The following is a 17,105-nucleotide window of genomic DNA, read 5'->3' as shown; positions in this document are numbered from 1 at the left end:
GGTCACAGAGGTCAAAGGCTGCTTACCAGTCAGCCACTTGGATGACTGATGATGAGTGGTGAATTGAAAGTGACTAAATACTTGTGAAATACTTGAAGACCTCTTTCCTCTGAAAGTACAATGCGGCCATAAGAGTTTTGCTGACGTGCTTTTGTCTTGCACAACTAACTTGCATATTTCACAAACATCTGTTCAGATATGATGCTGATAGGTTTTACATTTTCCAAAATTGGCACATATATGTTTTTTTCTTTAGAACAGGCAGTCAGGCTGTTTACTGTGGGTATAGTTATTGGCTGGAGGCCTAAACGTGGCAGCTGGTCATGTTAAATCTGAAGAACCTTTCAGACGCACATCACTTTGGAAACGTGATTGTCAGCTTTCTGCCTTAAGTGTATTGTGTGTGTGTGTGTGTGTGTGTGTGTGTGTGTGTGTGTGTGGACTAGCTTGTATTTTCGTTTGACTTAGAAATGAGTCACATTTTCACTTATTTTCTGACATTTGTGACATTTTCACTAAACAAAATTACTCCATTACTGAAATGATCAATAGGTTAAGTACAGGTTGTTTGTAGGAAATACTGCTTAAAACCATTTGAATACTGTGAGACATTACTTTTGGTTCACAGTTTCAGTACTGAACCTCCACAACACGAGCTCCCCCACATTCAGCTGGTTTATGATCCTCATGTGGTCATTCAGGAAGTGTGGAGCTGCTTTCCTACAACAGTCACAAGAGCAGAGATGTAACGCCATACATTATGGTTACGTTTCCTGTCAACCAACATAGGCTTGTTGTCAGATAGATAGATAGATAGATAGATAGATAGATAGATAGATAGATAGATAGATAGGTAGTTAGTACTCACATTTAGATCACCACTTGTCATATTTATGGTCAAAAGGAAAAAGAAACACACTTTTTAAACACTCATCGCTGACTTTCACTTCTCTATTCCTGATATCCTGGTTGGTCACAAGTGGTGAGGTGCTTCTATTGAGGCTGCTGACATGCAGTGTGTGGTGTGTGTGTGTGTGTGTGTGTGTGTGTGTGTGTGTGTGTGTGTGTGTGTGTGTGTGTGTGAGGGAGCTGAGGTTGTTCCTCAAACGTTTGTGTTTTTATGAGATCCTCTGCATTCCTTCACTCTTTGGCTGACACGCTTGCAGCGACCAATGGGATGCAGTGTTGAACCTAAGGGCCTCTTTAATCTTCCAAGGTAAATAATCTTGCCTCTTCTGGCTGAGACGCTTAATTTTCACAGACTTTGGGCAGCTGTTCTTAAACGTTAGCAACAAGTTAGATGGAGAAAGCTGCTTCATTGTTTCAGTGGGATCATTTGGCCCTCAGTGCTGAACCACTTCAGGTCTCCTTTTGCTTATTTGTGTTTTCTGCCGGAATTCCTGGCAAACTATTTCAGCACAAAGCCTGACAGGAAGCAGCAAATGACATATGCCTGTAGGGCTTCAGCCATGATGTAGATGCCCTTCAGCACACACAAACACATACACACCGATGCACACACACAATGGACCCGAGGCATTTCCTTCCCCTTTACTGGGAAGAGCCGTCTTTGTGTAATCGAAGCATAGCGAAGATACAGTGACACTCTGTCAGCGGGTCCTTCTCCTCTCAGATCCTGGGCTCTTTGACTCTCTGGAGTGGCCGCTACATTATATGTTGACCACACCAGATGGTGGACAGTGTGCGGTTGTATTTGGTACCTTACAGAGAGTGTTGGGTTTCTTAAATTGGTTATGGAACAATGGCCACGTCTGCAAAGAAACACTAATGGATCTGTATGTAACCTGAGCTTTAGTGTGGTGGTCCCAGTGGACAGAGGGCTTTTACTATCTGCTCTGCACACACATACATACACAGCCTGGGTACAATGGGAACACCCCTGTGTTACTCTCACTCCAAATCCTGGCTTCCAGTCAGCCTAACATCCCAACTCCTCCTTAAGTGCTGTCTTTCTGTGCCTCTTCCTCTCTGGTCACATGGGATGGTTTAGTAGTGACATCACTGGAGGTCATGGGGGATTGAGCTGGGGGCCGTGGTTGCTTTGTAGTGGTCATGGTTTGTTCAATGCCCTGTGGTCCTGTCTTGACATACAGCTGCAGACAGAAGAAAAAAAAATGTGTGGAAATCAAGTAAATGTTCATTATGAAGTAGATAGCAGTGCAATAGCTTGTTTTTTATATACAGATTTTTATTAATGAAAAATTGGTGTTAAAAATATCTTAAAGGGTTTTACAATGACAGTGATATGACTGCTCCCAGTGTTTTCAGTACACAAGTGTCAGTGTGTTTCTGTGTGTCTTTAGTGTGTGTGCGAGTGGGAAGAGAAAATTGAGAGCCAAAAGTGAAAGAGGGAAGAGCACAGCTGTACACAAAGAGGCTGTTGATTCCCCACATTTCAGCCTGTCTCCGTCTCTGGATCCTACACATCGTATGTATTAATCATGTGGAGCTGCAGCAGGTGCCCAGCACTGAACACAAACTGGTCTTTATCACCCTGCTCCACTCTCAGACCCGATACTGTTTACACTGATGTTCTCTCACTTCTCAATTTTCGGGTTGGCCTGTGTTTCTGTTTCTGTAATGCCCACAACAAAACCTGCCGCCCATCTTCATATAAAACAATTCAATGCCAGCATCCAGTAACAACACTGGGAAAACTTAACATGAGTTCCTGCCAAACAAATGCAAGTTAAACTTTTCCCAAACTGCCAGAGTTACTTGACACAAAAGATAGGCTTCAGCACATATTGGTTTCATCCATCTGGTATTTAAAGCAGCACTAATCAATAATTCTGTTAAGAATGAATCAAATGACTACATGTATGTATGTGAAAGGAGCTGCTGATAATCACAAGGAGAATTATCACCTGACTCTGCAGTTCCCACTCAGGCCAATGAAGCAGTTTAGCATGTTTCAACTCATTGTTAATGATTTAAGCCTCTTTGACTGCACCTCCCCACATTCAGATATGCTCTGGAGCATATTTCAACTAAAAAAAAATATCTGAAAAAGGTTACATACTGTAGCTTTATACGTGTCATTAAATATGTCAAACATAGCAGCCCCACAAAATTAGAACTTGCTATAGCGTTGTCTGAATAATTCTTGCCAATCTGAATCTTGATAGCTTTGCTGGCATCACTGCAGATCTGTTTAGGTCCATTAATCCCCATTCAACATTACTTCCACCCCACTCCTACAAAGCCTGCAAACCCCCAGATCGGCTGCCACGTGGTCTGAGAACTAGTCTCCGGTGATACGGCTGTGTTTTCAATTATAAACAAATTCAAATGTATGGTTCTTTCAGTCCACTCTTCAACTGAGAGGCGTGTCTTAACTCAAAATTACTGTGTGGCTTTGGTATTTCCCAACAGCTGGAGCAGAACCCTGGGAAATGTCACACAGCTGCCCAAGTTTTTATTTCTTTCATTCAGTTAGCAATGAGATGCTAGCCTGAAGGGCAGAGGGGTGGGACTGGGTGGAAATCTTTTTAGTTTGGTTATATCACACTGAGAGTATTAATGATTCGGTGTTTTCACATTCTGGTGTGATCGGCACATTTAGCATAACATGTTCCTGATGTAGCTCATGATTGCACAGGTAATCCTGCCAGCTCTATGAGCTCACTCTTTATCTTCTTCATGACCGTGTTGCCCAGCTTAATGGTTAATCTCTGTATTGACAGGTGGCAGAGCATCGGGGACAGCTGGCAGCTGCGGCCGTAAGAAGCTACACCGACGACCGGGATACATGAGAGGAGAGCAGTCTAGACTACAGAGCACTACTTATGGACAGGAGGAGGAGGAGGAGGAGGAGGAGGAGGAGGTGGACGAGGAAGGGAGGACCACTTGCATGAGGAACGGAAAATCTGGACGTCACACTGACATCACTGAGGCAACCAGCACTCAGAGGATGAGTCGAACACCTGCTGTCACAGTGTCCTCAATAAATCAGACGCAGCCTGATAAACTCACATGTAGCTCTTGGAAGAGTAAAAGCGTCATCTGCTCTGTTACCCATCCTCTTCCTCATGTGGGCCGCAGTGCTGTTAACAGTACATCCAGCCATCAGGGTTTGTCCTCACTGCCACAGAGTGAACTCAGGTTAAGACCACTACAGTCCTCACCGCAGGACTCCTTTAACTCCAGCTTCAGTTTCATCCAGCAGTCGCTCAACTCCAGCCAGACGACAGACACAACCACTGCTACACCAGCGCACGAACCAGAACCACTTAATCAATCAACTAAAGCACCTAGCTCGCCTCAAACAAAACCAGCAACCTTACCCACTGATGTCTCAAAGCATTCAACTCCTGTCCAGGGCAGCCAGGCAGAGAGAGAAGAGCTGTCATTAAGCGGGAAGTTTTGGCGGGAATGTCTGTGCGGTGACAGCGAGGTCACGTCTGACCTGCCTGACTGTGACTCCCAATCTCTGGACATAGAGATCACCTCCTCACTGTCTGTGGACTCGGACACAGCCTCGGCCTCCTCTGTCACCTCCGGCTATGAGAGTGCCACACCCGCCTCCGACCAAGGCTGGGACAACCTGGTGAAGAGGTACGAGGTCGTGCTGCAGGACTGCCTCCAAAACAACCGCACTCACACCAAGGTGGGTATGATAGACTCCTGATGTGAGCATGAAAAGCAGGGCTGAGGTCACAACCGCGGTAATTGGCTCTAAGTCAATTTCAAGACAAGGTTCAGAACCAAGACTGAGGCCAAAACACATTAAGATGTCCTCTTTAAAGAAAACAAGAAAGACAAAGGTGACAAAATCCACCAACCAGCTGAATGACTAAATCTAAATCTCACAAATTAACATGTTATATGTTGTTTGTTTACTTGGTACAAGACAGACATTTACAGTTTCCTCTTGTTTTGAGTCTTTGTGCTAATCTAAGCTAACGCCTGCTGGTTGTATGGCATAACATTTAGCATCAGACATGAGTGCAGTATATCATCAAAAGCCTCTTTTTAAAAATGACAAATCCTTGTTAATTAGGGAACCACCTCCCATCTCCAGGGGTAATAATTAATACATTAATTATTTAATCTAATAAATCCAATCAATAGGATCTAATATCAGAGGCTGTGATCTCTCGATTCTACTTCAAAGGGACAAAACAGGACAACAACAAACAACTAATACACAGTAAATGCAATGTCTGATAATAATCAAGATGAAAAGTGGAGCAAAAAACAGCTTTAATCAACAGCTGATAAAATAAACTGTCATGAATCGAGCAATGGTGGGAGAGAATAGGATTTGGTTAATTACTATATGGCTATATGACTAATTGATACTGAGATGTCTACTAATGAAATTTAATGATTAAAATATTATTTTATCTCAACATCAATGCAGTCATGAGCAGAAAAGGGAGTCGCACCTGCTGTGAGTCGCGCTGTAGCTTGAGATTTTCCTGGTTGGAACCTGCAGTTGTTGGTGTTGAAAGCTGGGGATTTCTTCACGCCCGACTCTGGGGTGGTTTCCCTGGAGATGAGGTGTAGTTACCGGGCAACTGGCTCCGTCTGCTCTCTCAGCTTGGCAGTTTGTAGGCGGTCAGGGGCAGATAGTGTTGTCTGCTGGTTCAGTTGATGCAAAATAAAGCACTAATTACGAGACTTAAAGGAGAGACTTAGGAGGAGATTGGAGTTGTCCAGATGAGTCAAAAACCTTCAAAACATGTTTTAATAATGATTAAAATTTTATCAAACATTATGAGATACTTTGACCTTTTGATTCATTTGGTATTGACTTGGCTTGTAGCATAAAAGATGTACAAATAAGCGCAAAACAGCAGCATGGCACAAAGCCTAAAAGCAATCCTTTGCCGCATGTCATCCTCTCTCTCTCTCTCTCTCTCCCTACCTAATGGCGCTAATAATGAGAGAAAGGAATAAGACAAATGTGGATTTCATACTAGTACATCATTGAAAATATGGTGGTTAATTGATCAGACAACATAATAAATGGATACTAGCACTTATAAGACATAATTGTGGATTACAGAGCAGTCCTTTGATTATAATAATAGTGACCATTTTGAATGTTTGTTATCTTGTATGGAGGATCCTGGCAGTGTTGTCACATATTGCCTCAAACAAGATTTACATCACGAACTTCTGACCATCAACATGATATAGATCAGGGGACTGAACTAATTTACATGTTTTATATTACTAATTTTATATTATTTGAGATGTGTGTTTCAAAAGAGGAAAGTGATGTTTCTACTCGAGAATGGAATGTGACTTGTGATTTCTGATTGTGTTATCTAAAGAGGAAAGAGACGGGGGAAACACTAGTTTGTGTGTGTGTGTGTGTGTGTGTGTGTGTGTGTGTGTGTGTCTGCATGTGTGAGACTCCCTTTGTTGTTAACTTTTCTACAACAATCACATACACACATAAAGTCTTATTGTTACAAAACAGAGATTTTACTCCCATTTTGCCTTGTGACCATGTGGCTGATCCTGTTGAAGGACCCTTTGACCCATGAGCTGGTCATACAAATCTCTGATGTGGTAATAAGAAGGATCCTTTGTCTCTGTTTCCTATCCATTTGATACTTTTATGGTGGGATGGGCGGAAGAATTTGTCCTTTTAGTGCATAAACTCTACATGTCCTTACCATGAACTTGATACTTGAGACTGATACCACTGTAGTGGACATCTGTGGCATCAGCCCTTCTCATCTAACATAGATGAAGTAAAACCACCCAGTGTTTAAGACTAAAAGAATAAAAGACTGGAGAAATGTACCCAAAAAATGAATGCAATTACTACTATTATAAATACTTTATGATACAGCCCTGATTTACAGTATAATTTTGTTGTCTGAACCAGGTACCAATAAAATACTTACTGGTTCCTACTGATACTTAAATGTAGGTACAGTGGAAGAACTACTTGGCATTTTAGAGGAAAGGAGAAATAAATGATACCCCTTTAAATACTAGGTGACTGCAGGGTGCTGTACTAGGAAACAAGATTGAAGTTTGGAAAAAAATGCTGTTAACAACCTTTTTCTTGTTATGTAATTAAAGAATAAAAAGGGTAGAACAGCCACACATTATATTACAACCCATATACATTATCCTGGACCTTATACTTTATATGATGAGGTTCATACCCAGTCCTCAACTGGCTGACCTGGTGTCCCTTTTGAAATGACGGTCATTGCACCCACACTTTTTGGCCTGCGGCGTCTGTTTAAAGAGCATTGACCTTTGGACTGTTAGGTAATCTGATCTGTCTTCTGTCCATTGTGTCTTCCTCTCAGATTGAGTCCATGATGTTGAAGCTGCAGAGACTCCAGCAGAAGGCCATTTTGGATGATGACTATGACGCAGGTGAACTAAGACTTTCAGCTGAGCCATTGGTTCAATAAGTAGGTCATTTCAGATTTGGATGAGATACTGTCGCCGTGGACGGATTGAAGAGTGCTAGCTTTGAACCACAGTAAATTGAATTCCTTCCATGTTTTCCTTTCTTTTGATATTTTTTTTTACAAACTTAATTTGTTGAATAAATTATTTCGATCCAAATCAAGAACAATTCTCACATGTTATATGTTGTATTACATGCTTGGACGGAGGACAGGACAAAGTGAAGATGAACTGTTTGCGTGGTCAAGAAGCTGTAGCAGCTTTTCATATGGCAACTCTGTGAGAATCTAGTCCTCATTTACATCGACGTTTCACTGCCATGTTGAGTCAGGATTTGACATTTGTGTTTAATGAGTGAAGATGCACAAGTCACCCAGTTTCCTTTATTGGATTTCTTGCTAACTCGATTAGTTCTGCATCATACTGAAATGAGTGATAAAGCACGTGAGGGCAGAGGGCCACGCATTAATTAGTGCAGAAGAAATGGTTTGTTGTTTACTGACTCTGACATGTAAATGACATCGAACTCAGAGCAGAGAGTTTAGTGCCGTTAACTGAAACGTCCCAGTCATGTATTTTTGGCTTATGTGTGCATGGTGTCTGTTACCGGAAGATTACACACATAAAATAATTATTGTTTTGGTTTTGAGGGTTAGTTTGACAGTTGAGTCAGAGTCTGTGTGTCTGTACTTGAAAGTGATAAACTCATCAGATCAGTCAGCGAAGTCCAATTCAACACCAAAAACCAATGAATGTTGCACAGAGAGTAAGTAAAGCTGAAACCAATTCCACATTTATTCATGAGAAAAACCTTGGGCTTCTTGGGCTTTGTGATTCATGTTTCAACATTCACACTCAGCATTTGATGTTTTAACTTTGAAGACTGAATGGAAAAGAAGCAGAGACTCCTCAATCCTAACAAATTAAATCCGGACTCCCTTTTCATCCGTGTCCAGGAGAACCTGCACTTATTTCAGTTCCTGCTTGACCTGAATATTTTTTCCAGTGAGGAAAGTTTATTTTCAGGAGAAAACTGTTTTCTGACCCATTTCTTGGCCCTTGTGACGAAAATAAAAAAACAACATCTGTTGTCAGGGTCCTGCAGACCTTGAACTATTTTTGTGCATTGAGTATTTGGGTCAGTATGTCTTGTCAGGTTTTCTGTTTGCCTTTTGATATTGTGCATCACAAACCCCTCTCCGGCGTTTTAAACTGTGCCAGTTGTTCCACATTAACTTCATTTTTCTGATTTTCTGTCGGCAGGAAGCTCAAAAAGCTCAAGAACAGCTTTCCAAGAAAGGTTGTAAACAAGAAAAAAAGACAGTTGATTAGATTTCCTTGCTGACCACGATCTGGATGTTTCACCCTTTGATGTTAATCATTTTTTAGCTCCAACCATGAAGTCAACAGAGAGGGATGATTCAACATCTTACATGTGTGTTTATAGGTCAAGAAATGAAGGAGTCAAAAGATGTTAATGATATGAATGAATGATGTCTTGTTCTTTCAGTTTGCTCTCTGGTTAGAGTTAATGTGCTAATTGAATAAGGAATGATACGTGTACTCATGTTATTTCAGCGAATGCAGGCTACATAAATGTTACGGCCGACACGGTAAATTGCTTTGTGTATAGTCACAACACAGCGGTATGGAGAAGTTTCTATATCGACTTTCTGACTTGGACCTGGTTGCTATTGACTGTATGTTTTTTGTATATGCATGTTAATCAGAGTGTGTGTGTGTGTGTGTGTTTTCAGCCGAGCGTTTTGGGAAAAAGCTGGAGGAGTTGTGCAGGGAGCGAGGAGCTCTGCAGCTGGGTTTACCCTCCAGACAGCCCAGCGTGGCTCTGTTCCTGGAGCGCCTCACACAGGTGGTGCACAGCGCCCTCCAGAGGGCAGACTGCACTCAGCGCAGGTCAGTCACACAACAGTATGACAACAATGATCCATGATGCATTGTTAATGCAGACTCACACTGACTGGACACACACCAAGAAGAAAGGAACATCATGACAAAATGGTTGGATCATCAGACTCTTGTTAATGTCGGTCGGTGTTAATGTAGAGAATCACAGTTCAGTTTAATATTTAACTGTGGTGGAAAGTAACTATGAACTTTCACTCAAGTGTAGTTTTTGAGGTACTCTTACCGTATACTTCTACTGCACTACAGTTCAGAGGCAAACATTATTCTTTTTCCTCCACTTCATTTATGTTACAACTTTAGTCACTATTTATTTTGCAGCTTCAGATTAATAAAACAAAAATATAATCAACAAATTAATTATGATGTTTTAAAATAGCTTAAGATAAGGTCCCAATGATCCCAGGGGATAAATTCATAAGCTACACCACAGTATATAAAATAATCAATGATGTCCAATTTACTCTTCACATCTGAGAAGCTGCACCCAGTCAATCGTTGGCATTTTTGATTAAAAGAAAATATTAAGACCATTAATTGATTATCAAAATATTTGCCAGTTAATTTTCTGTTGGTTGCTAAAATGATTAATTGACTAATTGCTGCAGCTCTACCTTAAATTGATCCAATAATGTAATATAAATGGTTCTGAATTGGCCCATTCTTTCCTCCATTGTAATGTTGCAGGACAGAGCGGAGACAGAGGTATGTCAAAAATAGCTCCTGTAACAGGAAGGGAATCAGGTGGGGTCCCTCCTGAGGGCATCCTGAACAAATGTACTGTAACTGCAAGCTCATGCAGCAGTGCTGTGTTACTGGGTTTTCTGCACATACCTGTGTCTCTGTCCCAGTTTTTACAACAGTAAAAAAAACAGGAAAACATGAAGAGATGAAGGGGTCAGCTTTGTTAAATAGAGTCTGTGAGTTGGAGAAAGAGAAAAACATTAATAGACTGGCTCAAAAAAACTGTTGTTATAATGGTACATTAAATCCAAAAGGCCCCCGAAATGTGGATGAAAGGTTTAATAAATACGGTTTAGTAATGTCATGATTAAAAATAGCAGCACCAGTGACTGTGTGTTTTTGTGGCTGGTTGTCAGGGAGGGCGCAGAGCCTGATGCGGGGGAGCGGACAGACTCACTGCAGGGACCGCTGCATCGAAGAGATCGTCTCATCCGAGAGAAAGGGATGGTGGAGGTAAATTCAGCTCGTGTTATGTCATGAAAGCTCTCAGTGGTCATTTCTGGCACTTTGTGTCACGTGTGTGTGTCTCTAGCCTGTTTCTTGTACTCTGCCTTTATCACTGCATTTTCCTTCTTCACATGAAGGACATTTCTAAAATAGCCAGAGTGGTCATTAATATAAAACTTAAAGTGGCTTAATAGTCAAGTACCTAATGATTCCTACTTATAATACAAAACTTATATTGCCACATAATAGTACTGATAAATGCTCATTTATTTATGTACTTGAACGTAGTGCTGAATGTAATCGTTTAGATAATTAAAGTGCTGCTATTTCATTTCAGTTAATTTATAAGGATCCCAATTAGCTCTATAAAAACAGAACAATGTTATGCCAACACACACAGAGAGGAGAAGAAAAACTCAAACTGATGAATAAAACCTGAAATGAACTCCAGGATCAAAAGTGAAAGTGTTGAAACCTTCTGCAGGAGGAGATAGCCGAGCTGCAGCAGAGGCTGGCGGAGCTGAGGGACCGCAGTCGATGCCTGGAGCAGCAGATCCAGCAGGAGGAGCAGCAGGTGGAGGCTGAGGAGCTGGAGGGCTCCGTGCTGAGGAGCTGCACCGTTGCCCAGCTCCGCGACATCAGCCGGACCATGCAGGACCTCGTCACCTCCGAAAACCGCATGCAGATCTCTGTCTCACCGCCATCTTCCATGCTCAGGTCAGCATCACATGCATGCAATATCATTTACTAGTTTCTTATTACACCGAAACACTTCCTTTACATGAGTGTTGAATTGGACAAATGTGTCATAGACTTGCAGGTGCACGCTGAGTACTTGATTACATGCTTGCATAACTACTAGCTGCACATAAAGATATATAGGCTCATACCAAAGTTTGTCATAATGTGTTGTAAAAATGTCCATCAGGATGATTGCATGAGACATTTTCAGATTCAGATGAGTCTGTTTTTGTTACTAATAATGAAATTTTAGGCTTTCTAAAAAGCTGAAAGTTAATTATTGAATCAAACCTGCTGTTACCTGGCACAGGACTGGCTGCTCAGGTACATTTACCCATTCCATAATTATGTGATCACCTGCACAAAGAGAGTTAAATCCCAATGAGCAAACTAGGGCTGTCATAATATCAGTTTTTCACTACATGATTATCGTGGCCAAAAGGATTCAAGATAATGATATTATCATGACTTCTATAGAAAATTTGAAAAAAAAAAATGCAATCTGTCAAATTCATCTTTAATTTGTTTATTGGGTGTTTCGTCTGGAAAATGAATTAGACTCAAATAGGAGTGTGCATTTAATGGACAGTGAAAAGGAAACCAGATGAAACATTAGATCCACAAGGCCCAACATCTGCCCTCAACATCTGCCCTCACAATGTTATCATATGTAGATTTTGAACACAATATCAATATTTATTTTTTAAAATATCACAGATAGTGTCAGTAGTGGTATATCATGACAGATTTACTACAGATCTCTGAACATATTAGTGACCTTTGCCGTGTGTGCTCCTGCTCTGCAGCGTAGTGGAGAACATGTGTAAATGCATGTGGAAAATCGAAATGTCAAACTGCACTGTGGAGTCTTCTATGAAGAAACACACTTAATACAACTGCATCTTACACCTTTGTGTGACGGTCACTGGAGTCAATTTCTGATTGGTTGAGCCAGAAAGTTGTTTATTATTTTTTATATATTGTTCATCATACATTTTGTGGTATTGATATATTACATCATATGGAAAACGCAAAATATGTGTTCTCCTGGTCGAGGCGTGGCCGATATTTTAACAGTGAAGTCCCTGTTGCCCCAGTGAGAAGTTAACACAAGCTGAACACCCCCCCCCCCCCCATCATGCAGTGAACATGCGTGACAGTTCCTGCAGTACCACTCGTCACCAGGTGGGGCTGCTAGAGAGCTGTGAGCGAGGAGTGACGCTACAGCAGTCATCAGTTCATGAATGTTTCTCCCTGTATCATGTCACGTATTTTCTTATCATTAAATTAGCTGGTTTCGAGGAGGATGTGTCAGTGCAGATGTGTTTCACTAAATCTTTTTTCTCCCAGCTTCATTAATCCTCTGACAAACAAAGTGACATTCTGAATCAGTCTTACAGCAGGACCGTCTTGTTTCGTGCCAGGAGTCATGTTTCAGCCAAAAACATCACAAATAACTGCATGGAAGACACATACTGGATGTACAGTATGTTCACACAAAAGATCATTCAAATTGCACAGACTTTTGGATGTTTGGGTGGATTTTTTTTCTTTTTTTACATCTAGCTTTTGTTCCCATGGAGGTTGAAAGCATTTACTGTAGGTCTGTCTCGACAAAAGCGCCTCCCAACTGAATGTCATGTAATGCACTGATTTGTAAGACTTAACGAAGAACAACTTGTTTGTTTTCGTATTCAGACAGGATGTATCAAGCAGCCACAACAACTTTTTCTTCATCCCTCGCATCCCCTGTGCCCCCAGTCCTCTTCCCTCTTCCCTCACACCTGCTTGAACCTGCTTTGAATTTTAATGGTTTTTCTCAGATGCAAATGATTACTTTGCATCATATCCTCTGAAGTTAATAGCTTGCGAGGGAGCACTGTGGAAAGCCTCTCTGTCTTGCCACTCGTTAGAAAGACATGTAAATTGTACTTATCGCCTTCTCGGTGGCGTGACCCACCATCACTGGCATAATTTGATATCTGACATTTCTCACCCCGACTGGAACGCATTTCTTCTTGCTGCTGATTGAAAATTGCGGCCCCAGATTGGATATTCAGCTGCACATCTCCGGGTGGCGCGCTTTGGGTCATCATGATGATTGTGTTGCAGTTCCCTTCCCAAATAACACGGGGCTTTTCTTTCTCATATCAAAGTGTATTTTCCTCCGGTTACTGGATAAAAGAAATCGACACTATCTGTAAGAGCTGCAGCCCTAAAAAAAAAAAAAAAAGAGGATGTTGTAACGCTGATGTTCAGAGACAACATCTTAGTCTGACTCACCCTGAACATCCGTTTGAATAACATGTAAAGGGCAAACTGATTTTTACGATACGGGGCGACTGGGACGGTTCTCAAGGTGACTGTGTTGTGCATAATGGATTTCATACTCTCTCTCTCTCCCCCATCTAGTAATTGATTCATATCTCTGTCAACAAATAATGTGACCTTAATGGTTTGTCCTGTCTGCATGTTTACATACAGCACTAACATTCCTACCGTAATACGACATTTACCCTTGATATCTGCAGTATTCATCTGGACAGTTAAATCTAATGAGCCGGTCGATGAAAACACATTCATCAATATTTTATCATGGTTATGATAGAGGCTGCTTTAAAGGCTGCCGTTATTATTGTAGGAATAATAAAAGCTCTCAGTCAAGTAAAAACGTTACAGGTTAAACTGAAATGACAGATTTAAGCTGTGACCAAGCAACAAATCATCTCGCAGTCTTATTTTCAGCTCGGCTGCCCTTAGTGAGCTTTAATAATTGCAATGTGATTTTTAAAAAGTGTTTTTTTTTTTTTTTTAAAGAGTCATTTTTCATGTCCTTATATGACATTTTATACTTAGAAATTAAAAATAATGGGCCGGATTATTGTCTTGAAGACGTAGTAAACGTCTAAACTGGAGGAGTTACTGGAGAATGAAGAACAGGCGGGACCTGGCTGTTACCTGTCACTATAAACTGGACCTGGTGGATGATGCTTCTTTACAATAAGACTTTGTTCTGTTGAGGGGTATTCGATCCCAAAAATGTTGGGTTTGTCACCAAGGATGCTTAATCCTTACCAGAGCTAAACCAATTTAATGGCTGGATCAGCTGACTGACAGAAAATCAACCGGCAGCGATGAACCTATCACCTGAATCTGCAGCTCGCCTCATCTTTACAGTGAGTTTCAGCTCACAGCTTTCCTGCTCTGAGTCACTCTCACAGCTGCCCTGATGTCGTTCTCAGCAGGCAGCTCTAAAAACTCACTGTTAGCTGACACAGTTAAAGACTAGATGGTGAACATAGTGGACTTACATCCACCAGGTAGGCGCCAGGAACACGACTCCAAATTGAATGATAGTGCTCTGTATCTGCTGGTTTGCCATATAAACTGCAGGTTGTTTCTGTTTCCCCCAAAGGACAAAAAAAACATCACCTATTGCAGTTTTTTTTTTTTTTTTGCAGCTGTGATCAATATTTTTGTAATAACAATGGATCGAATGACTTTGTGTTGTGTGAAAGCCGTTGTTGATAGTGATGAGACCGCACATCATTATCATCATCTGACCCTGCAGCTCCACTCAGCTCAATAGGTGGTGACCGCAAGTCTGAGCAAAAACATCAGAAAAACAAAATGGACGTTGGTTCCAAATGCTTTTCTTCTTTTGTTGTTTTGAATTGAACGTCTTTGGGTTTTGGGCTGTTGGTCAGACAAAGGAGGACCTAAAGACATATGATCAAAATGATTGAGCAAAATATTAATCAATTAAATGATCAAACAATGAAAATATTAATTAATTACAGCCCTAATTTTGTCCTTCAGCACACAGAATAATTCCTGTATCAAACCACAAAATGGTAAATAAATAAATAAAAATCAGTCCAAACACACTTTTTTCATCCAACCAGACTTTAAACCCCCAAACCTCTTATTCTATTATCCGCAGGCTTTTTGTTGAAGTTTCTGCTGCTACAGGACGTAGACTTATCAGTGAATAACTAGTGTCTCCTCTTCTGCTCTCATCCACTGGATGAGACCTTTAAGAAATCCCTTTATAAAAGTTATAACGCACTCAGTAATTCTCTTGACAGTGGATAAACCATTCTGTGTTGAGCAGCCAAATGAGTAGATCCAAAAAAAAAAAGCCCTCAAGTGAAGAAGAAATCACAAGAAATTAGTTTTTATGCTGCACTGCAACATTTTGATTTTCTCATTGCAGGCTCCAGGAGCAGGAACAGGCATTGAATCTGTCCATCAAGGAAGCCACTGCTAAAGTAAGCCACTGTTCCTCTGACTGGCAGCTCAGCCTCCCTTCAGCATGCCAACAGTGATTGAATGTGTATGAATATCTAATGAGTAGTAAGTCAAAATAGACGGTATGTGTTGTGTGCCAGCTTCAGTTGTGTTAAATATGCATACTAATTGTTGATGTCTGTGTTCATGAGCCTGTTTGACAAGGCAGTTGTAGGCTGAGAGTCAGAAACAGCAGGTAACATCCTCTGTTAAGCAATATAACAGTGTAAAAAATTCTTATGAGAAAAAGAAAAGCAACCAAATAAGTAAAGTTATGAATGCAGTGGGTTTTCTATGCATGTCAGTGGTGTATTCCTGTGTGTGAATGGCTTTGCCTGCTTCCGTTTGTATGTGTCTCACGGGTTTTCTCAGGGGTTTGCTTTTCCCTCTCACTGATCTCTGCACATACAGTAGATCTGGAAATAGTCGGAAGTCGCAGAAATCTGTAAGAAGTGGTGGGAGCAGCAGGGGGGCAGGGGGCTCCGTAAAGACCTTTTTACTGTCACTATGTCCTTTAGAAAGTCATCATCAAATGGTTGGTTGATTCTACGACTGCACATCAGAGGAATATATTGGTTTTCCACAAAGAGACACTTTTGCCTCAGTCACAAGTCTGTCCATTGTTAAGCTGAAATGAAAAGGTTTGTTCCTAAATGAGATATCCACCATGTGGAAAATAGCACACCGGCTGTGACAAAATGATTGCCGCAGTGAAAATAACTTTCACTTTCCATATTGACTTTTTCGAAATTGACAAATAGCCAGATGTGTTGAAATTAAATCACCAATGTTGGAATTTCTACAGTTTGAGAAGCGCTCCAGAGCAGCTCCCAGTTCATGTAATCTGTGAAATAAAATTATGCAAGCCTGTTTGAAAGAAGTGTTTTCTATATTTCTCTGGGAAGAAAACTCCCTGGAGATGTTCTGCCTCAGAAATACCAACCTATTTGTCAGCCTTTTCAAAGTGCTGCAGAAAACTGTGTCAGATTCAACAAGAAAATGCGTCAGAAAATCCGGCTCCGGCATCCCTTTGAGCAGTGAAAATAGTTCCTCAAAAGAAACGAAGCGGATCATGGGGATTGTATCTGGATTGTGTGTCAAAGTGAATACGTTGGAGAGAACAGAGGTTTAAAGGGCAGAGCGAGGGCAGATGGGGGGCCTGACAAGCTGTATCTGAAGCCATCAACTCCGTGAATATTTCAGATCTGAGGTGCTGCGTCCCCATCAGGCCCGTGACATTCAGGGCCTTTTTCCTCTCTGACATTCTAATGGCATCTTTTATGGAGATTTCACATTTCCCTGTCTGTCCACCAGAAAGAGATGCGCACTCTTTCTTCCTAAAGGTTACAGACAAGGTAATACATCGGCGTTGATACTCTGCTGTGTATTCAAAGCGGTGCGGACGGAAATGAATTTGTAAGGCCTTGTAAGAATGAGTGTCAGAGAGAAAATGAAAACGGAATTGGAAATGAGCTTTGCATCCTGTGGGATCCATGTGTCTGCAATGGTTTTGTTAGTTACCCCCCCCCCACCCCCCCCCACCCCCCCCC

At 41.3% G+C, this 17,105-nt stretch overlaps 1 protein-coding gene across 2 annotated transcripts in view; it reads left to right on the top strand.

Moving 5' to 3' along the window:
* The window catches only part of disc1 (DISC1 scaffold protein), a 43,891-nt gene that overhangs the window by 977 nt on the left and 25,809 nt on the right, over positions 1-17,105 (top strand). Inside the window, exons 1-7 of one of the 2 annotated variants that reach the window (XM_087175475.1) lie at positions 3,492-3,622; positions 3,708-4,630; positions 7,305-7,374; positions 9,168-9,324; positions 10,434-10,530; positions 11,009-11,241; positions 15,482-15,536. In XM_087175475.1, the coding sequence (XP_087031601.1) occupies positions 3,773-4,630; positions 7,305-7,374; positions 9,168-9,324; positions 10,434-10,530; positions 11,009-11,241; positions 15,482-15,536 (1,470 nt within the window). In that variant the 5' untranslated portion in view covers positions 3,492-3,622; positions 3,708-3,772. Of the gene's footprint in view, positions 1-3,491; positions 3,623-3,707; positions 4,631-7,304; positions 7,375-9,167; positions 9,325-10,433; positions 10,531-11,008; positions 11,242-15,481; positions 15,537-17,105 lie in introns of those variants that run through there. The other variant, XM_023411726.2, reaches the window with a different exon arrangement.

Source organism: Seriola lalandi, unplaced genomic scaffold (genome assembly GCF_002814215.2).
Source record: "Seriola lalandi dorsalis isolate HSWRI2012SDOR001 ecotype SW California unplaced genomic scaffold, Sedor1 jcf7180002054470, whole genome shotgun sequence".
NCBI lineage: Eukaryota > Metazoa > Chordata > Actinopteri > Carangiformes > Carangidae > Seriola > Seriola lalandi.
Note: the sequence above shows the minus strand (reverse complement) of the source record. Positions and strands in the feature narration are given on the sequence as shown.